General features: G+C 36.0%; 2 protein-coding genes and 1 pseudogene across 2 annotated transcripts; all 3 read right to left on the reverse strand.

Moving 5' to 3' along the window:
• Window positions 1–4,830: 4,830 nt before the first annotated feature.
• LOC140760423 (putrescine hydroxycinnamoyltransferase 1-like) lies at window positions 4,831–7,565 on the reverse strand. Its single transcript, XM_073097359.1, has 3 exons — window positions 7,164–7,565; window positions 5,655–6,126; window positions 4,831–5,447 (listed from the first exon to the last, which is right to left on the reverse strand). The coding sequence occupies exons 1-3, from the start codon at window positions 7,563–7,565 to the stop codon at window positions 5,038–5,040; spliced, it is 1,284 nt and encodes a 427-aa protein (XP_072953460.1). The 3' UTR covers window positions 4,831–5,037.
• A 5,311-nt stretch (window positions 7,566–12,876) lies between these two features.
• LOC140760373 (putrescine hydroxycinnamoyltransferase 1-like) lies at window positions 12,877–15,462 on the reverse strand (annotated as a pseudogene).
• A 5,591-nt stretch (window positions 15,463–21,053) lies between these two features.
• On the reverse strand, window positions 21,054–23,033 carry LOC140760372 (putrescine hydroxycinnamoyltransferase 2-like). Its single transcript, XM_073097306.1, has 2 exons — window positions 22,557–23,033; window positions 21,054–21,230 (listed from the first exon to the last, which is right to left on the reverse strand). Exons 1-2 carry the CDS (start codon window positions 22,956–22,958, stop codon window positions 21,177–21,179), a joined length of 456 nt encoding a protein of 151 aa, XP_072953407.1. The 5' UTR covers window positions 22,959–23,033; the 3' UTR covers window positions 21,054–21,176.
• Window positions 23,034–23,052: the final 19 nt, after the last annotated feature.

Raw genomic sequence — 23,052 nt, forward strand, 5'->3', positions numbered from 1 at the left:
ATTAAATGATATCTACTAGTAGCCACTCAAACTTCTCTTCTCTCTTTCTGGCGTTCATAAGAGGGAAGAAGTCTATTTGCAAATTGAAACTTGGTCACTTTGCAGCTGTATACCACTAGATTTGCAAAAGAAAGAAAGTGACTTCTGGGAATATTTTGTGACATGAGGTAGAAACCTAGAAAGTGACTTTTCGTGAGAGAATTGGTTATCAAAAACAAAAGTTTATAATTAGTTATATCATGGTATATTTGAATTAGGTGAGTTAAAGTTGACCGAGTCAATAAAGGCTTGGTCTCAAAGTAAGCTTTAAGATTGGATGACCAGGTTAGAATCAAAATTTATTCAAACTTTTTATAATAAATAGAGGACAAATGGATACCAAAAGCTCTAATTCAAATTTGGGTTAATTAGTTGAGTTGGGGCATAGTTATATCATGGTATATTACATGCTCGTTCTCATTCAAACTTAGCTTTCTAATATGCTTGTAGGTTCCAACGCCTAACTCAACTTGAGAGTATCGTTTACACATGGATTTTAATTTGACCCATTTACTCAACCCTGGCTTATGTTCATGGGTGACCCAGTGCTCTCCCCACGTCTCCATCCATACTTGGGGTAATTTTCATCCCACCTTCAATGCTTAGAAGCTTTTCTTTCTATCACCTGTGTCGTGTGGAAGGGATTCACAAGCAGACTGGGTTGGACCACCTTCATGTCGTCTTGGTCGTCTAGGCAAAATCTACTAATGAAGGTACTATTAAGAATAGAGTTCATTAATCCTCGAACTTTATCTGAAACCGTCTCAGACTTCTCTAGATATGTTTTAGATAGAGGTAGTATGGTTAGAATAGAAGACAAGTTACGCCTGTGAACTCATCTCACTTTCGGAATGATTAGATCTTTCGAATAATTGAAACATACAACCACATAATTCGTCGTAGGATTGTCGTTCCTTGTATGTCCCTGTAATTGGCAATTGGGTTGAGTTAAGTTTGGATAAGTCGGATCAAGCTACTGGAAACACGAATACAGCCCATTTATTAAATGGGTTAGAATTTTCAAAACCAATTCGACTCATTTATTAAATAGGTTACATGGGTCATAAACGAATTATTGAGTGACACAAAATTATTTAAATTTTTTTGGTCAAGTTATAAATAAGTTTGGGTTATAAATGAGTTTTTTTAATATTATAATTAAATTCATAAATATGACTCAATTATTAAACGGGTAACAAAATACAACTAGTGTAATCTGTTTAATAAATATGTTATGTTAACACAACACAATAACCTTTTTAACACGATATGAGTAACACAATAATATTAACCCTATATAAAAATTAATAATTATTATTTTATCTTATATAAATATAAATTGTGTATTATATAAACAAAATAGACTCTTTCCAACTCAAAACTCATATAACATAAAAAATAGTAATTTTAATAATTCACCACTACATAAATCCATACAACATAGTTTGACTTTCATGACAATTACAACATAGTTTTAACTTCATAATTCAACCAACATCCAACAATAAATTTAAGTACCAATTTTAGTCCAACTCTTAACTCTAATAATTCCATAATAATTAAAACATAGTTTAAAGCTTATAATCTATTACGAATTATACTAGTTTGAAGCAAGCAAACAATAACATTAAGCACTTCATTTTATTGTCCAAAGATTATAACCCTATCAAAACAAACGAAAGAGAATGCAAGTAACTAAGATACAAGATAAAGAGAAAGATATGAGATTCTCATACCAAACATCAATATTAAATATATAAGATACAGATAGTGAGAAACTAAATATTCTCGTACCAAATGATTCATAACAATAAACTTAAAATGGCTTGGGAAAAAAAACTAAATATAATCTGTCATAAGTTCTGACATAAACTGAAAAATAACATAATATGATACCAAATATTCTGATCCTAATATGACACCAAATGATGAGACTCATTTAATTATTCTAATCTTAATATGTGTCCTGGTAGATAAGAATATTTCTTTCATATTATCATTGTATAAACAATGATATTTGGTGGAGCTAATGGTAGTGCTGAAGAAAATGAAAAACATGAACAACAAATGTAAGATAAAGTGTAGTAATAGCTAATGGTAGTGCTGGAGAAATGAAAAGCATGAAGTACAAATGCAGATAAACTCTTACATAAACTCAAAATAACATAAAAGAAAGTAAACAAACTGTCATAAGTTCTAATGTGCCCTAATAGATAAGAAAATGAAAAACATTAGGTGAATAATAGCATTAAACTTTGCTTTAATTGGTGTTGCAGTGAATTATTGCATCTACACGAGTATGAAAACAGAATACTTGCATGGACAGAAGAAACATTCATAATTAAATATTATCAGCCAAGTCTAAATAACTATCAACAGGTAGAAGACATCTTGCTTGCTGGGAGAGAGAGAGTTTCCGGACCACCTTGCTTGCAGGGAAGGGAATTTGAGAAGGCTAGAGGAAGGACAAACAGTAAGAGATTTAGATTCAATTCCTAGCTGGGCTAGGCTGGGCTAAATGTTGCAGTATGGTTTATTTTAATGCTACGGGCTGGGCTTTTAGGAGTTTCTAGCGGGGCTTCTGGCTGAGGTTGCGGGCTTGGGCCCAGCTGAGCCCAAACTGGGTCCGTGCCGAGCTTAACCTGATTTAGACCGGGTCCATGCCGAGCTTAGATCGATCTAGACTAGATTGGGTCGGGTCGGGTCAAGCCGGACATGGGCAGGGTGGACCATATGATCACCAAATTTGTCTGCTTATATGTCATGATTGGGCTTACAAACTTGTAGGCTCACAAATGATCTTAAACAATTACCTCTTGGACCGTAACGAGTGTCGGAGGAATACATAAAAACAATATTAAAAATGGGTTTAAGATTGACCGTAAAAATATATGCTTGTATTTGCCTTATCATCGTGTCCATATCTTTTTCTCCTCTCATTCTCTCTCTTCTCTTATCCTACTCCTTTTTTATTTTGACTGAGTTATAAATAGAATAATTAGCATGAAAAAGAAAAAACTCAATTTATATAGGTGCAAAAAAAGAAGAAGAATTAATTCAACGATTTACACCAATAAAAAGAGTAAAATAATAATAAAAACTTAATAATAAAAATCAATAGCTCTTGTGGGGGTACAATCCTACGAGGACTCATATGCAATGGCACTTGCAGACTTATAAGACCATAATGACTATCACCAAGTTTCTACGAAATGGCTATTACGTGTTACAAGCACCTAAACTCGCAAAGACCATATCAAATGATTTTTCTTAAAATAAAAGTCATATTTTTTATTTATGTTTAAACTTTAACTCTTTTTTTTTTGTTATTGATATAATATTTTTAAAATTAGAATGTACTTTTGCATAATGATTGCGCATGATTTACATCAGTGATGCACACCATGTTTTGTCAAACTATACTTTGTGTAGGGTTTTTATGCACACATTTATAAAATTAAATCATATAATTGTCTGTCCTAGCAAAGTTTACATAAGATGATGCACACAAATTTTTTATTTTTGCTAAAGTCACCTTTTATAGGGTTTTTAGGCGCACCTTTTCAAAATGGAAGTATATATTTTATGTAGTATTAGTTGTTTATTATTTTTAGAAAACTTCTAACATCGGGCTCGTGTGGTTGAACAGCTGGCCAATAGTGTTTGGATGACAGACCATAAGAGTAGCCTTCATCCAGGTGTTCAAATGTTCAGCCAACAACATTCGAACGCCCATCCAACGACACTTGAACGCCTCAATCCAAGAGTAGTCTTCGTCGAAGCATTTGAATGCCTATCCAATGGTGTTCAAATGTCTCATCCTGAGAGCAACATTCGTCCAATGATGTTTGAGCGTTGTGCAGTGGTGTTCAAATTCTCGACACTGAGATCATTTCCTTTTTTTAAATTAATTTGAATATTTTTAAATTTTTAGCTAGCTTCTAAATATGTGGTCTTCTCATTCGATCTAAGATCGACGTCGTCAAGCTGATATCATTTCCTTCCTTTTCGACTGTCGATCCCTATAGTCTAGTAGGGCTGGCCATCTTCTTCCTTCTTCGTCAAATCTTGGCCATCGGCTAGCTCCTCTCTTTTCATTCGTCGACCCCCCTCTTTTTTAAAACCGATCATCTTCTCACTCTTCTTCTTTTATAAATCACAGATATACCTCATATCATCATCATCATCATCATCATCATCATCTCTGTTATCCCTTTCGCTCTCATCATCTAGATCTTATAATCTCTATAAATTCCGCATCCATCACCTCAAATAAATCACCTTAGCCCAATCCATAATAAAATTACATCGTATCTTTTATATAATAGTTGCCCATGATTTACATAGATAATGCTCACCATTTTTTTATTTAGCTGTAACTAACGAAATCTATAAGGTTTCCAATTCAAACCATTCAAACTCCGGGCATATTTTTTATATAATTGCTATGCATAATTTATGTAGAGGATTAATATTGTTTTTCTTGGTTGTTGAATTGGACTTTTTTCAAGGTTTCGATGCACATTTTATCAAATTCAGAAATTACTCTTTTTATAGGGGCTAAACTTTTTTCTGCTAAAACATTTGTTAGTTGGACAATTGCACAAGAATATATATATATATATATATATGTAAATATCCTCCTGTACTTCGTATATTTATTTGGTTATAAAATACTACTTCTCTAGGTAAGTAGTTACCATTGCTTTAATGGTACCACCAATGCATATGAGTTTCCAAACCTTACGTCTACATTCACATTAACCATTATAGGGAAGGAAGGCATAAATTTTCAAAACATGGTTAAGGAGATTGTGGGTTCCATGAAGTACGACAGAGTACAAAGGTTTAATTAACTACTAACTTCTCTAATTGCTCTACTATCAATATTAGATTTTGCTTAACGAACATCCTTTTGCGAAATTAATACAAACAACACAACCAATCGGAATAACAATATTTATCCACTAGAAATACCCCACCTAATCCATCCACACATCACATCTCCTCGTAGAATATCTTCTTGAAGCACCCCATGCTCTCCTCCTCCAACGCTATCACCACTGACACCCCTCCCTCCTCCTCCGGCGAGTTCATCAAGTAGACACACCCGCACCCGTACCACTGGGCTCTCGCCATGAGCTCCGGCATCCCCCACCCAAAGTCGGCGTCTTGGATCGGCAGTTGGAGCCAGCTCACTGCGTAAAGGCTGGTCCTCGGCAGCCCTCCCCTCTTCGGCAGGCTCCCCTTGTCGGCGCCCGACGTCTCCAGGTGATCGATGAACGACTTCACGAACTCGTCGGTGATTTTATCGATCGCGATCTTGATTACTTCCGCGCCAAGTGAAGGAGAATTAGACACTATCTCCTCCACGGTCGCCACAGCCTTCGCGCGTACCGCTGCATTACCTATTATCAAACGTAGTAATTCTATGATCTTTAAATATTGTCAAATAAATTTTGACTCTTATCTTCTTGGCATTAAAACAATGCCAGTAGAAATTTATATTTAACGGTATTAAAAACGTAGTGTAAATAAAATTGGATCCCTGTTGGTGTTATTTTGTGACTGCATTATTATGATCATACGTGTAAGACAGGAGGGTGAGGTAATACCCATATAATTCCGCGGGAGCGGAGGATTTACACGGTTGCGCACGTCGACGGGTAAGTAGAGCTGCGTCTCCATGTTACGTTCAATTCCTCGTGCAATGCATGCCAACTTCCATACGTACGCAGCGACAGCGTGGAAGGTGGAGACTCTTGAGCTTGAGTTGGTACAGTTGTTCTTCAGGGTTTGGACTTGGTCTCTGGAGAGCTTTAGAACGGTGGTGATAGACGGCGAAGAGGGGTTGGTTTGGAAGACGTCGGTGGAGTGGTAACTGTGGTCGAAGAGGACGGCGAGCGGGGAGCGGGCGGCCAGGATGGTGCAGTCGAAGAAGGGCGGAGGGATATTGTGAGTGGCGTCGATGCCGCCGCGGGTGATGGCGGAGAAGGTCTTGATGAACAAGAGGGCGCTCTTGCCGTCGAGGGCGACGTGGTGCGCAGCGACGCCGAGCACCACCCCGCCGCATCGGAGGAACGTCACCTGTAGACGTAGAAGTGGCATGCATGGGGCAAGGAAAAGAGAATTATTGCTATTATAATAATAAATATTATGTAGTTGGTGTTAATGATAATAAGCAAGAAGTATGACACAGATTACAAAACCCTCGAACCTCTATATTGAGTGGATATAGAGATACATTGAGTGGCTGTAAAAGGGTTAATTCTTTATATTCAAAAAACAATAAACGTAATGCTGTGACGTTATGCTCAAAGAGACTAATAATATATATAAAATATGTATCCGTTAAAATCATAAATCATCAATGAGAGAAGAATCAGGTGCTGCAAAGACTATGGTTTTAGTTACGCAGTTATCTAATATAACACCAAAGCCATTTTTTCTAGAGTTCGTGAGTTTAAACTCGGCGTCACACCAAATAATATAAAAAGTAGATTAATTATAACCAAATATTCTTTGGTTGATATATATTTATTTAAAAAATAGTTGGATTTAATCTAATAAAAATTATAGGAAAAACATGTTAAGAGTTAGGGTGTTATTTAAAAGTATTTGTATTCTCTTTTATTTAATAAAATTGTTTTATCTTGGCACAATTTTGGGTATGTATAGATAGAAAACTATTAGTATTCCGTAATTGCTCAATGGATTAGGATCTATACTGATCCTTTAATTTGCTAATAGTATGAAAAAATGGCTCATCCAGTTAGCAATTTTTACTAACCAAAATTGCTGTCTCAAAAAGCGATTCTCCTATACGTACATAAGTGAGTATAAGTCACCTACTAAACTAGCTAAACAATTATGTAACTGGTGTACAAAGTTTAGTGTGCAAACTAGACCAGGAAGATGGATGTTGGTGTGCAAGCCTACAATGGTAAAATAATAATAATAATAATAATAAACCATCCAAATGATTTGTATTCTTTATGTGTTTCCAGATCAAAAGCAACAGAGCAAAATAATCTCTTTATCTTCCTTTATCTTCTCTTTATCTTCTCCCGTACTCAAAGCATTGTTATATAACATTCGAGAAGCAAACGGAAATTAATACAAACCTGGAAGGCAACCAGAAAGCAAGGAGGATGAACGGACTCCACCGGAGGAACAAAACTATCTCTAATCTCCAGCGATGGTGCGAAGTCTTTGAAGTCGTCGATGGTGGAACCGGACCGGGCCACGACGAAGGGAACCCCATCTCCATTACAATTGATCTCGACCCGACCGGTCTGGTCTAAACCGAGCCGGCCGGCCAGGGGATAGAATGGCACGAGGGTTTTGGAGAGAGAGGATTTGAGGTTTTGGACCCGGAAAAAATCCGGCTCACCATTAGGCCGGTAGAGGTAGACGGTTGTGGTGTAAGCCTGGGCGGCTACTTGGTCGAGGTTGGAGAGCCAGAGCTTGTGGTTTGGTGTCTCCTTGCTTGGAACTACTAACGTGGACTCCAATACTTCCACCATCTCTATCTATCTATCTATCTATCTATCTATCTATCAATATATATATATATATCTTAGCAGGTTCATCATTATTCCGGCATCTACTTTTGTGGGCCCTTCGTGTAATCGTAGAGAAGTATTTTGTAGGTTGGCATGCGTTTTTTGCTCATTACTTTGCAAAATTTCTTATAAGTTTTGACATAAGAATTTATAGATATATGGAGAGTCAAAAACAGTCCTGCTAAAAGAAGCACTTAAAGATCACTGTAGATGTCCAAGCTATGCCGACGGCATTTTATCTTAAATATTTAAAACCTGTGTTAGATCACAATAAAGGCACGATCGTTATACACCTACGTTGGATTGCATGAAGGTGTGAAAAATCGTCGCTCTATTTTCTCTATATTTTATGTATCTGATTTTGTCCTGGGACCTTTTTTTAATAAAGATGTTGCGTGGCCAAATTATAGCCTAGAGTTCTCAATCAATTAAAAAAGAAAGAGAAATCCTTCCCTCGAAAGAAGCCACACTTCCGCCTGTGTTTTTTATTATCATGTGGTGGATCTCGATTTAATTATTTGGGTTGATCGCGAGCTGGATCTTGGAAAAGGTCTAAAGAAACAACCATATGGTTTAATTAGTTAATAGCTTTCGTAACTCTACATTTTAGACTATTATTTTTTAATTATTTAATAATGTTTTTGTTGGTTGATCATTCAGTCCTCCGTTAGGGTTTATTTTACTGATCGGTGTAATAATGTACTTACTCATAATTAAACAAATTTAGACATGCGTATTTATTTAAATCCTAAATAAATGATTACAACTCTTTGCTTTTAAGTAAATATATAGAATAAATATTAAAGAGTATAGTAAAGATAATCACTAAGATATTTACGTGAAAAAACTCAAATGAGAAAAAAAAATTATGGATTCAAATTCAGACTAAAACCAATCACTAAACTTATAATAATTTCAAGACTGACTTAAACAACAATCTGTCGATTTCTACGATTTTATTTTATTCAGTCTTGCTAGTTCACTTGCTTTTCGTGATTGATCTATAATCTCAGTAGCCCTCGAGATTAATCCTTCATCTAGATGATTCTTAAGATGAAAATCTTAGTGCATTGAAGAAGAGATGGACCTTGTTGAATGTTGTAACTCTAAATTTTTCTTTTCAAAAGTAATCACCAACTCTTCTTAGGATTAAGGCATCCCACCCTTTATATGTCAATAAAATAAAATTAAATTCAAGCCAAAACAAAACTCCCGTAACTTTAGACATTGCCTGTTACTTTGTGGGCATGTTCAAATATGACCCAAGTGCGTTCGAATGGCCAAACCACCACCTCAGTATCCGAACGCGGTAGAAACATGGTGTGAACGCGGTGAATTATTTTTTCTATAACTTTAAAATTTTTGTTCTGAATCTTACCAAAACTTATAATTACCTTCATAAACATATAAAAAAAATACTTAATTTATTTTGTATATATTTGTCAGTATTGAAAACCTAACTGATAGACTTTTATCTATCGCTATGGAAGAGCACTCGTCTATGTATATATGCCTATGTGATACTGATATTGAATGAATTTTAATTCATTGACCTCTTTTTTTAAAAACAAATGATGAGAGAGAGAAAAAAAAATTTAACGCGTATGCATCGCGTGTCAAATGGTAAACATCTTAATTTCTTCTGACCTAAGATTAGCTCAAAGATTCATTGGAACAACTAAATCCACGGCATCTTTTAGGATCGCAATAAAGGTACCATTAATGTCGACCTATTTTAGATCGCAATAAAGGCACCATTAATGTAAACCAGCTTAGATCGCCTACTTTTTTCTTTTCTTTTTAAAATGATCTTCGCGCTTCAGATATCACATCATTAATATAAGTTCCAATAGGAAGAAAGAATTAAAAAAACGTAACGCATTAGGTATGAATAACGTGTCAAATACTAAATATTTTAATTTCTTCCGAGGTTATAAGATTAGCTCATGGATTATTGGAACAATGTATATGGAGACCAAACCTATCTCTTCAGTTATAGAACAATGGGCTGTTTTTTAATTTTTTATTTTAATAATTGCCATCGAAAATTTTTTAGAATATCATATTCATGACATAATTTTTTTTAAATATAATAATTGCCGCTGAAATTTTTTGATTCTTTCACAAGTTTTTTTAATTTTAAATTCGAGCATTTAGGTCATGTTGAATGTACTCGATGTGGCCGGAATGTATATATGTGTGTTTTGCTTTGAAATTTTTTGTTCTTCTTAAACTTGATAATACATAGTAGCACACTTTCTTATTAAAATATTTGTTAGTTGCGTAATTACACTCTTGATTATATGAGATACATATATGCAATAACATCCATAAAAAAAAAATTACGTGTGCTAACTTAAGGGTGCGAAATGCTTCTGCTTTCTCTCCCTCACTCTTTTTTCTTCTCCTCTACTTTTTTTTTTTCTCTTCCTTCTCTTCGCCTGCAGCTGCCAAATGCTGAGCCACCCGACCCCTTGGATTGAAGCACTAGAGCTTCCATATTCTTCAGGTAAGTTTAAAATTCGTGAGCTAATTTATTTTTCCTTGAACTTTCCTCCTCTCGATTTCACTGAAAGTTCTGTAGGCCAGCGGCCTCGTGCCTCGTCACACCCTCCATTTAGCTTTCCCTTCCCCAGTTGCTAATGGTGCCCTTTGTGGATCATTCTGTGCCCTGGTAGAGACTACATGCGATAGCCTCCCCTCCGCAGTTTTCGAGCTAGTTGTCGACCATCTCAGCCAGCGGTGCCCTTCCCCGAGCAGTGGAAAAGCTTCCTCTCCTCACGTGGATGCTCATAATGGCATCCTTTGGTGCCTTCATGGCTGGAGTCGCCGAGCAGCCCGTCGCCTTGGCTAAGGTGGTTCTCGCTGTCGGTCGCCTCTAGCTGCTAGGCTTCTCGATAGCCTTGACCGACCCAACCAGTACCCTTTTATTAGGGTGTTTGGTTGCATTGTGGGTAGTTGTTGTTTCCTTTGTCGGCTAGTCGGCACTGTGGGTGCCTTTCTCGACTGGTAGAGTGTCGGATGGCATGCCGGGCTGTTGGTGGCAATGCTCGCCTATACCTCTTTCCTTCTCCTCCTCAATTAGGCTGGGTAGAGGAGGGGTTGGGCTAGGTCAAACTCTCCCTTGGTGGGCTACGGCCTAGCCTTGGGGTTTGGGTTAGGTTGAGCCTCTTCCCAAGTTGGCTTGAGCTAGGATGCCCCTTCCCAAGTTCGCTCGGGTTGGGATGCCCAAGCCGAAGGTGGAGCTAATGTTGAGCTAGGCTGACTAGCCCATCTTGGGTTTGGGTTGGGTTGTAGCCCAATCTAGGTTGCTGTTGGGTTAGGCTACGGCCTAGCCCAAGTTGCTAGTGGAGTTTAGATGATAACAGAGGCATGAGTGATAAGTAGGGCATGATAAGAAGGTGATTGAAATTTGGCTGGAAGACACTAGAGATCACCATTATTAGGACCTAACCTGATTAATAAATTGATTGTATTCATATTTATTACCTCAATTTGTTTAACCTATTTATAACTCAACACCGACCATGTATAATAGGATAACTTGATATGACAATCTATTTATGATAGAAAAATCTCATTTTATAACAAAAAATATTATTTATAATATGAATATATAACTTATATAAATTCAAAAAAAGAAAAATGGTGTTGAAAATTGTTGCAAGGAAAGTAGCTTATTGGGAAGTCTACTGCTTAAGAAGAACCGCCAGCAAATGGGTCAACTAATTGTTTTATTTTTAGTTAAAAGAGTTCGAAAATATTATACAATTTATTAGATTTTAAATAAGGTGTTGAGACATCCTAAAATACTCTCATCATTTGGACAGGGACCATAATTCTCTGACTTTGGGCCCTATCTTAATAGTATTTGATTACTCATTGGCCGGCTTAATCCAAAATTTATTCGATTAACCATGAATAAGTTATAATATAATAACCCAAAATTTATTCGATTACTTAAACTTCATTAAATATATTTTATAATCAAACACTTATTTATATATACTTTAGTTAAATCTTATATAAGATAAGTTATGTGATAAGTTATATACAAAATCTTATTACCAGAAAAAAAAAACACATGATAAAATTATGCACATTTTCTAAATAAGAATTTTAGTAAAATTTTATACTTATTCATAATTAGCAATAATACATAAATTTTTATATAAATTTATTGAAGGTAATAATTATATTTTATGATTAAATAATAAAATGTGCATAAAGTTATACATATATTTAATTTATATTTAAAAGATGTGCATAATGTTTGTTATCATTGAAAAATTTTATGCATGAACCAGACGAGGTACTGGACCTAATCAAGAAACCCATTTAATAAACATGGCACATTTAAAAATTTCAACCTATTTTTTAAATTCTATAATTGCTCTACTGCCAAAATTAGTTTTTGCTTAATAAAAATGCTTTTGCAAAATACAAAGTTGTTAGCCATAATAAACTGATTCCAAAAGTCACAAGAAATTCGATTTAAAATAAGTTAATAAATAAACTTACAGATTACAGAATGTAAAATCTCTAGAGTCTAGTCTAGTAGACGTCGGTCTTCCAAGGTATAACGACTATCTTGTACTCGAAATGAAGCAGTTATTCGAATTCCTTGTCGAACTTGAACCGTGTTGTATTCTCTCTCAAATGTAGACTTAAGACTTGAACTAGACTTAGAAAGAATAATCCAATTCAATGTGAAAAATAATGCAGATTGATAGCTTATTTATAGAATTAAACAGGCTCGACGAAGGGATGCGACTAATCACGAATGTAGGCACCATTTAGGATCTAAGACCAATTAACAGTTATATTGTGAAAGGATGCACCATTTTAGGTTCAACCAACTAACTGTTCTAATCAAAGGGACACCACTTCGACTTCGGGCAGGTTCAACCAACTAACTAACCCGAATCAAACCAGATTCGAATATGTGTCAGACAAATATTAAAATTGGACTTGACTTGTGCGTGTGAACCGAACCGAGTCGGGCGGCGCGTGTGTATGTGAGTTAAGTTGCATAGTATTCTCTATCTACAAAATAAGTAACAATTTTGAGCCCCAAATCCTATAAGAAGTTTGTCACTTATATACCATACTAATATTTCTCAAATATCCAATATAGTACTAAACTCACTTCTTTTTATTTTCTATTACAATGATACACACTTTAGAGCCAATTTTCATTCACTTCTCTTTATAGATTTGACTAAGTAAATATATGACAATAAAATACTATTTAAACTAAATTAATTCCATCATTAAACCATCATTAATAATATATGGGCCCTACTTATAACTTAGCTCAAATACATGAAATTTCCAACAAAAGTAACCGCAACTGACTCGGAATAGCAACATTTATCCACCAGAATAACCCCACCTTATCCATCCACACAACTCATCTCCTCGTAGAATATCTTCTTGATGCACCCCATGCTCGCCTCCTCCAATGCTACCACCACCACCACCCCTCCCTCCTCCTCTAGTGAGTTCATCAGGTAGACAAACTCGCAACCGTACATTTGGGCTCTCACCATGAACTCTGGCATCCCCCACCCGAAGTCACTTTCGTGGATCGGCATTCCGAGCCAACTCACAGCACAAAAGCTGGTCCTCGGCAGCCCTCCCCTCTTCCATAGGCCCGCCATAACAGCCGACGTCTCCAAGTGATCGATCAACGACTTCGCAAACTCGTCGGTGATTTTGTTGATCGCAATCTTGATTCTTTCGACGCCAAGGGAAGGAGGATTGGACACGATCTCCTCTGCGGTTGCCACGGCCTTTGTTCTTCAAGGTTTGGACTCGGTCTTTGGAGAGCTTCAGAATGGTGGCGATAAGCAGCAAAGAGAGGTTGATTTGGAAGACGTTGGTGGAGTAGTCATTGTGGTCAAAGAGGACGGTGGGCGGGGAGCGGGCAGCGAGGATGGTGCGATCAAAGAAAGGTAGAGGGATGTGAGTAGAGTCAATGGCCCTACGGGTGAAGGCGGAGAAGGTCTTGATAAAGAAGAGAGCACTCGCACCGTCAAGGGCCATATGGTGGGTGGCGAGGCCAAGCACTACCCCGCCGCACCGGAGATATGTTACCTACAGAGATTAGATGTAATGATAAATAATAAGTTAGCTTGTCTCTGATGAGCAATGAGCAATGAGCAATTGTAATAGATTTATAGTAGAATAGTGTTATTTTTAGTAATTTATATCGTAATATAAAGAGTGATATTATTTACTCATCTAACAGGCGGAGCTTCATTTACTATATTTTTTTATCTCGGAAATTAACCTTGTATGAGTTGAGCTTTGCCTCCCTAGAATGTTTCTTTGAAATACTGAGAAGTTATGGTCAAAAGTTCATCACATCTCAACCATTAAAAGGGTAAAGTTTAAAAAAATAAAAAGAAAATCAATAATACAACTAAAGATTAATTTGTACATTTATTACATATTTAACAAGCTACCATGGTCTCCTTACTTCTAATTTTATAATTTATATATTACTTTTCTTTACCATTTAACATATGCATGTATTTATAATCAATTGCAAATCAGATTAAGCGGGTTGCTTCGATAGCCTAAATTCCTACATTAATACGTAGGACATCAGCTTTCCTTAGGAATTTTTATAGAGGATTCAAAAAAATAAAAAATAAAAAAAATTCTAAGCAGGTACTTGGATAAAATTTTTGAAGGAATATTTTTTTAAAATCTTTTCTTTTCTTTTTACTCTTCTTTCACCCATCCCTCTTCCTCCTTCCCTAGCTATCATCACCGTCCTCCTCCTCCACCTACCAAAACCACCTCCACCTCCTCCGCCTTCACCCACGATGACCACCATCTCATCCTCCTCCTTTTGCTATCTCCCATTTCTTAATCTTTTTTCCCTCTATAATTTTTTAAACTATTCAAACAAGATAACTTGATTCAATCCAAACGTGACTTTTCTATTAGGAATTTCCTTTGAAAAAATTCCTTCCCTGCTTACTCAAACAGACCCTGAATATTAAGATCTCAAGGAATCCTAATTATATGAGATCTCATCGAGTTGCACGGTCCCATGCATGCAGATATTTGGTTGGAGCTATTTCAGGTCGCAATAAAAGGTCCAATTAATGCGCTATTCACCTCCAAATATACTATTCTTTTTCTATTCACGTCGAGATCAATCTCATAAAGTTATAATAAAATTATAGAAGACAGATGGAGTGGCAAGTACGTTTTGTACGTTGACCAAATATAGTAGCAAGTACGTTTTGACCAAATTACAGCCTATAAATTTCAATCAACTAAAAAAAGAAAGAAATGATCTATTTTTATTCTCCATTCAAACATAGCTTTATGCCTCATGAGCCCGTTGCATTAAACCCTAACTAAAGCCTTATTATATAAGGTTTGAGAAGCCATTAATGGAAATGAATAACAAACCTGGACGGCAACCAAAACACAAGGCGGATCAACGGACTCCACTGGAGGCACAAAGCTATCTCTGATCTCCGGCGATGGCGCGAAGTCTTTGAAGTCGTCGATGGTCGAAACGGACCGGGCCACGACGAAGGGGGCTCCATCGCCGGTGCAGTTGATCTCGACCCGGCCGGTCCGATCCAGCCCGAGCCGGCCGGCCAAGGGATAGAATGGCACGAGAGCCTTCGCCAGAGAAGATTTGAGGGATTGGACGGAGAAAAAATCCGGTTCGCCTTTGGACCGATAGAGGTAAACCGTTGGGGTGTAACCCCGGGCGGCTACTTGGTCGAGGTTGGATAGCCAGAGCTTGTGGTTTGGTGTCTCCTCGCTTGGAACCACCAACGTCGACTCCAATATCTCCACCATCTCTCTCTCTCTCTCTCTCTCTCTCTCTCTCTCTCTCTCTCTCTCTCTCTCTCTCACTAACTGGGCGTGTAGAGTTTGCTTCTCTTGATTGGAACTTGTAGGCCTAAGATTATAGAGAGTTCTGTCCTCAGTAAACATTGCTGAATTGATCATTAATTTGGCAATGGCAATGTTGGTGGGCAAGGTCATTGATCATTGAATGATAGCCATAACTCTATGAAAAATTAATTTACGGATGGGTGAGTTTAGGATAAAGTTTTCCAGCTTAAGAAAATCTACACAAATTACAGCCGAGGGTTAATAATATATTAGATAGAAAAATTAAGACAGACTATGACAAACAACAAGAAATATTCATGTGGATCATTATTGCTGCACAATAATCTGTCCCACTGCTCGACATCTACAGCTAATTATTAAATAAAATTTTATTCATTGGACCTCGTGATAAGTTTTTAATCCCTGTGGGCAACTATACTCTCTCGAGATGCTAGTAATGCTATACCTATAGGGGTGAAAACGGGTCGGATTAAGTCCGACCCGACCCGCTATCCGATCCGGATCGGATCGGATACGGATAGGAAAATCCTATCCGATCCGGATTCGGATACGGATACGGATAGCTATTTCCAAAAATATCCGGATCCGGATCCGGATACGGATAGCCTTTAGAAAAAAATCCGGATCCGGATACGGATACGGGTTTAGTTGATTTTATCGGATACGGATTCGGATAACGGATATCCGTTTACCCGCTTAATAAATACCCAACTAAAGTTAAACCCTACCTCTATCTCTCATCTACTCACCATCTCCTCCCCCAAATCTCCATCAACCGCACTGCTACCCGCGGCGCCGCCCTCACTGCTAGCCCTCACGGCCTCACCGGCTCACCCATTTTCACCGCCTCCCTCCTCCGGCCCTTCCTCGTCGACCTCGGCTCTCCTCCACCGGCCCTCCCTCATCGACCTCGGCTCTCCTCCACCGGCCCTCCCTCGTCGACCTCGGCTCTCCTCCACCGACCCTCCCTCGTCGACCTCGGCTCTCCTCCACCGGCCCTCCCTCGTCGACCTCGGCTCTCCTCCACCGGCCCTCCCTCCTCCGGCCCTTCCTCAAAACTATTGGATGTATGTAATTGATGCATTAACTTGCATGGATTAGCCTGCATTAGCTCTAAGATTTTCTACGCATTACATTTAATTTGTTTTAAATTGGAGAGTAATTCAATTGATGAGTAACCATTTAGTACGCCTTAAACTTATAAATATCTATACATCACATTGATATAAATATCAAGATATAATTCAACTGAAGTCTATCTCATGGGTATGATAAACCTAATCCACTGCTAAATATGACAAGATACTAATCTTATATGTTATCATGAACAGTTAGAGTGACGGGTGTGAAGGACTAACCCAAAAATTAATCAAACGAGACAAAAATGAACAAAATAAATACATTATAATTGTGAGGTGGGCTATTTGATGTGGTTAATGTTTGTATTTTAGTCAAGGATGGCAACTGATCATTAATCTCATGTTACCCCTTTTGACTGAGTTACAATATTTAAGTAAAAAGAATCACCTGTTTAAGTTAAACTCATGTTACCCCTTTATTTTCAGAATTTATCACGAAATAACTATACACTTTCTCTTTAAATTTATTTATTTATTTATTCATCAGAAGTAGTGTCATTTAAGTCATTAGAGTATCTCTTCTTGAAGTTTCACTGTATCATTCACTCAGATCATCCATATATGATAATATGATGCAAACAAGTGAGACTACCATTTAATTTCTTAATATGAAGTACTAGACAAGTAATCCACGAAACATATTACTTCATTATTCAATTTTTACTTAAATTATTGCAAAAAATAAAGGTTAATATACCTCTCCTGACAAGACTATTCCTGTTACTTATCTAAGTAGACCTACTATTAGCATGTCTGAGTTCATAACAAACTAGTATATTTAACTTTTATCTAGTCTCTAGGTAACCTAAGCAAAAAACAGGGCATTGTTGATTTCAATTGAGCTTTTCAATCTAAGAGCACTCTTTCAGAATGAAAGAACAATAGACTTTTTGCCTATCAATATTTCATTTTAAGGAAATCAAAGGGACAAGATTTGTTCAAGAGAAAATAGATTTAAAAATCTTTGTAAACCCTACAACCATTTGTCTCACATGTATAATTAAAGATTGTTACACATCAAACTTGAAGATTTACCTTATCAATGTATTTGTATCATGTCTTATCCATGTCTTGCATCCTGGGTCCATCGTTCATAGTAGTAACTAGTTGCATTAATTTTGCTTAAAAGTGTTGCAACTTTTTTCATAGTTTTATCATAGAATTTGTAGTCTAATTCCTTGAAAACATATTCTCTTATAGTAGAAGTATTACATTAATAATGACATATGTTTTACATGCATGGCATTTATGTTTTACATGTTTGACTAAATTACCTCTGTTTGCATATTTTGCAGCTAATTATTTTCTCTCCTCTCGTCTGATATTTTTGCAATTTGGTCCAAATTATTTGGAAGAATAATTAGTTTTCAAAAATTATTAGACTGGTAAGAATATTTGTATTTAATGTATTCTCTCTTTTATGCTTTGATCTTTAATGTTTTAGCTGTAATTAGTTTTAATATCCATGTTTAGGAGTCAATGGCATCTACAAGTGCATCAGTTCAAGGTGACACCTCAAGTAGTGTTTTTAATGATGATAGAACAAAGAAGAAGAAGTTGACATCGGATGTCTGGAATAATTTTGAGAAAATTGAAGAGATAGAAGTAATTGATGGAAAAATAATTCGCAAGTACAAGGCAATATGTAAATATTGTCGAAAGCAATTTAGTGGGGAAAGTTCTATGGGAACATCACACTTGAGGAACCATTATAAGAACAAGCATAATAGAGATAGAGGGCAAATGGTACTCAATATCACAAAAGTTGGAGAAGATGGAATGTTAGAGTCATACAAATATAATGAAGAAACAAGTCAAAGAAAACTTATCATGGCAATAGTAATGCATGAATATCCTTTCTCTATTGTAGAGCATGAGTATTTTATTGACTTTATAAAATCTCTACGGCCTGCTTTTCTAACAAAGTCACGGATTACTATCAAAAAAGAGATCTTGGAACTATATGTTGAGCAAAAGAATATTTTGTATGATATGTTTACTTCACTTTCATGCCGTATGAGTGCTACCATGGATCTCTGGACTTCTAGACAAAATAAAGGATATTTGTGTGTTACAATACATTTCATTGATGATGAATGGAGTATTCAGAAAAGAATCATAAATTTTATGCATTTAGAAGGAAGACATACAGGGTTGAATCTCTGTCAAGCATTTCTAAAGAATATGATTGATTGGAATATTGACATGAAGCTCTTTTCATTAACTTTAGATAATGATCGAGCTAATGATGTTTGTGTTAAAGATGTGGTTACTCGGCTGAATGGACAACAAGCTCTTGTTTGTGATGGCATATTTTTTCATGTTAGATGCGCCACACATATTATTAATTTAGTTGTGTAAGATGGTTTGAAGAAAATAAAAGATGCAGTGGAGAATATTAGTCATATTATTATAATTCTCAAAAATTCACCTTTGCAATGGGAGGAGTTTCTCAAAAGAGCAAGAGAATGCAATTTAGATACCAATAAGTCTCTTTCAATTGATGTATCTACAAGATGGAATTCTACATATTTGATGCTTAAAGATGCTATATATTATAGCAATGTATTTAAGAGACTTTATTGTGCTGATCCAATTAAATTTGCTGCATGTCCAACAAATGAGCAATGGGATAAAGCAGCAGTGTTATACAAATGTTTGAAAACATTCCATACGATTACTGAATTGCTTTCAGGAACTTCATATCCGACAGCTAACTTATTTTTCAAAGAATTTTGTGCTATTCAGTTGCAAATTAAAGAATGGTGCAAAAGTTTTGATGAACTTATTCTTTCTATGGCAACATCAATGCAAGACAAATTTGATAAATATTGGAAGCAATGCAATCTTATACTAGCAGTGGCTTCATTTTTGGATCCTCGGTACAAAATGAAATTTATGGTGTATTACTTTCCTAAAATTTATCCTCTTGGTGGTGTTAAGGAACTTGAGGAAGTTCGTGAAGTCATAAGGAATTTGTATAATGAATATGCATCCAAATTTTCTTCCACGTCTAATCCGGATGTGAATATAAATAATAGCCAAGTGTTGCAGAGTGGTAGAGTTGATTTTGATGTTGATGAAGATTTAGAGCAATTTTTAAGTGAGGAATGTCAACAACAATCTATTAAGACAGATTTGGATCAATATATTGAGGATGCCTCACTTTTATGGCAACGTAATGACAGTAAATTTGATTTATTATCTTGGTGGAAGACAGAAGGTAGTGGAAAGTATCATATATTATCACGAGTTGCCCGTGATGTATTAGCAATTCCAGTCGCCACAGTTGCATCTGAATCTGCATTTAGTACAGGTGGCCGAGTAGTTGATGCTTATCGTAGCAAGTTGGATCCCGAATCAGTGGAAGCTTTAGTATACACTCAAAATTGGATAAGATCTAAAAGAAAAGGTAATGATTATAATATTCGATAGTATTTTATAAAATAGTATTGTTTACTAATGTTCATATACTTTTTTCTTATTAGGACAAATAGCATCAATTATTCATGATGTTGAACAATCTGAAGATGTTGATTTAAAGGGGGAGTAATCATATTGTAAGTATTTTTCACTTTATATTTTAAGTTGATTAATCTAGTTTCTTTATATTACTTTTAAGTTGGTTAATTTAGTTTCATTTATTTTGCAGATGCACTTGAAGAGGAGGGTTGTTTGAATGGTTGGATGTTTTGATGTTTTGTTCCTCTAACTTTGGGATGTTGATAATTTTGAAGTTCATGTAAACTTGTATCAACTCTAAACTTTATTTTGATGGATATTTTAATTGCTTTTGTGGTTGATAATGTGAACTTGTGTTAGGATAATTTATTTACTTTTATGGTTGACAATGTGAACTTGTGTTAGGATAATTTATTTACTTTTATGGTTGACAATGTGAACTTGTGTTAGGATAATTTATTTACTTTTATGGTTGATAATTTAATTGCATTAGTTTATGCACATTTTTTGTTTGCACTGTTACTATCTTTTTGCCGATGAATCAGTTCTCAAATACTTTTAAGTTTTGTTCAAATTGTATTTGAATGGTTTTAGACTTGATTAATATTCATAGTAAGTTCATATTAATTTGTTTAAAATTTGATACGTATTTGTTTAAGATCCGAAAATTTATCCGAACACTATCCGATCCGTATCCGAAAACTATCCGATCCGTATCCGAAAATTATCCGTATCCATTTTCTTAGGATATGGTTTTAATTTTTGCTATCCGTCAAATATCCGTATCCGAATCCGTATCCGGATAAAAAATATGGATCCGGATATGGGTTGAGCACTATCCGAGCCGTATCCGATCCGTTTTCACCCCTATATACCTATGAACACTTAACTATTCTATAACTAAGCATCATCGTTAGTAGTTTTCTTCTCCATCCCATAATCATTACTATTTACAGACAGATGATTATTGTATTAAAGGATACAAAATTAAATAGCAAAGGCCCAGTTCGTTAATGCTTTAAACTGGCTTTGCAAGCAGATACAGTCCTTACTGGTGGTAACTCATAGAACATGTTTATCCATCTTCAATCATTGAGGATGTCAAATCCATAACGACTATTATCCACACCTACAATTGCAATAACACCCCCAATATTAACGACCATATCCAAAAGGATAGTCGGAATAGATTGTGATAGATAAACCATGACAAGTAATTCCTCTGCTTACTTGTACCCAACGAAAGAATGTCTAAATGGTTGAGATGCCCTAGGGTCTCAAGCTTGATCAAGTCCGGTTCTGATCAAGTTTGAACAAAATTAATTTTGAGCATCAATTTGTGATCAAGCTTGAATTTCGAACTAATTTTGAAATAATTTTGAGCTCAAGTCTAAACGAGCCAATTAACTTAGGCCAAATTTTAAGCTTGATCAAGCTTGAATTAAATTAAGCTTGATTTAGGCTTGAATCAGTTTTAAAATAAAATCTAGTTCAAAAATATAAATGATTAGAATTAGAACTAACGTTAGAGCGTAAAATTATAGAGAAAAATGAGGGATCGAATTATAAAATCGTTAAAGACGGAATGTAAATCACAAGATCATCAAAAACGGAGTGTGAATCACAAAATATGTACAATACAGAGTGTAATTTATGAAATACCTTTGAAGTTTTGATAGATAGTAAGATGGTTTGGTTGCGACATTAGATTAAATATAACAGAGCTATGCATATTGGGCTTTCCTCCCTAAAATGTTTCTTTGTCAATATTTCATCATATATATCCCAACCATTAAAAGATAAATAATACAATGTAAGATTAACTTTTACATTTACTACATATTTAACAAGTTAAGATTTTATAATTTATATATTACTTTTCTTTTTATCATTTAAACATATGCATGTATCTCTAGTCAACTGAAGACCACATTAAATATTAATATCTCAAGGACTCCCAATTATATGAGATCTCGTCGAGCTGCAAGTTTCTCTCATCAAGAATATTTGGAACTATTTTAGGTCATAAATGCACTATCCACCACCAACCTTTACTACTTCTCCTCTATTGATCAATCTCATAAAGTTATATAAAATTCTAGAAAACAAATGGAGTAGCAAATTATATAGCCTATAAATTTCAGTGTTTTTTTTTAAAAAAAAAGGAAAAGAAAAAAAAAAACTTAACAGCGGTAAAATAGTAATATTTAAATTTAAAATTTTCTTTTTTAATATTTAAATAGAGTCTTATATTTGTTAGAAAAGAAAATATAGGATGTTATTTATAATTTACTAGTTTACTTTGAAAAAAAGAGAGAAAGAAAAGGATTTCAAAATGATCTACTTTTAATCTCCATCAAACATTATGCCTGATGAGCCCATTGCATTAAACCCTACTAAAAGCCTTATTATATAAAAGGTTTGAGAAGCCATCAATGGAAAATGAATAACAAACCTGGAAGGCGACCAAAACGCAAGGCGGATCAACGGACTCCACCGGAGGCACAAAGCTATCTCTGATCTCCTGCGATGGCGCGAAGTCTTTGAAGTCGTCGATGGTCGAACCGGACCGGGCCACGACGAAGGGAACCCCATCGCCGGTGCAGTTGATCTCGAGCCGGCCATTCTGATCCAGCCCGAGCCGGCCGGCCAAGGGATAGAACGGCACGAGAGCCTTCCCCAGAGAGGATTTGAGGGTTTGGGCCGAGAAAAATTCCGGCTCGCCTTTTGACCGGTAGAGGTAGACCGTCGGGGTGTAAACCCGGGAGGCTACTTGGTCGAGGTTGGATAGCCAGAGCTGGTGGTTTGGTGTCTCCTCGCTTGGCACCACCAACGTGGACTCCAATATCTCCACCATCTCTCTCTCTCCCTCTCTCTCACTCTCTCTAAATTTGCCCACTGCTTCCAACTTCCGAAGCTCTGCCAGGCTCGAATCTCAGAGCTGAGCAAAC

This window comes from Typha angustifolia, chromosome 5 (assembly GCF_048772165.1).
Source record: "Typha angustifolia cultivar Huaian chromosome 5, ASM4877216v1, whole genome shotgun sequence".
In the NCBI taxonomy this organism is placed as follows: domain Eukaryota; kingdom Viridiplantae; phylum Streptophyta; class Magnoliopsida; order Poales; family Typhaceae; genus Typha; species Typha angustifolia.

Excerpts from the sequence above, each read along its gene's own strand:
- LOC140760423 (XM_073097359.1), bottom strand. The coding sequence starts at position 7,565 with ATGGTGGAAGTATTGGAGTCCACGTTAGTAGTTCCAAGCAAGGAGACA. Across the intron at positions 6,127-7,163 it reads GCTTTCTGGTTGCCTTCCAG|GTGACGTTCCTCCGATGCGG; the intron begins GTTTGTATTAAT and ends CTACGTCTACAG. Across the intron at positions 5,448-5,654 it reads GCTCCCGCGGAATTATATGG|GTAATGCAGCGGTACGCGCG; the intron begins GTATTACCTCAC and ends GTTTGATAATAG.
- LOC140760372 (XM_073097306.1), bottom strand. The coding sequence starts at position 22,958 with ATGGTGGAGATATTGGAGTCCACGTTGGTGGTGCCAAGCGAGGAGACA. Across the intron at positions 21,231-22,556 it reads GCGTTTTGGTCGCCTTCCAG|GTGTGGATAATAGTCGTTAT; the intron begins GTTTGTTATTCA and ends TTGCAATTGTAG.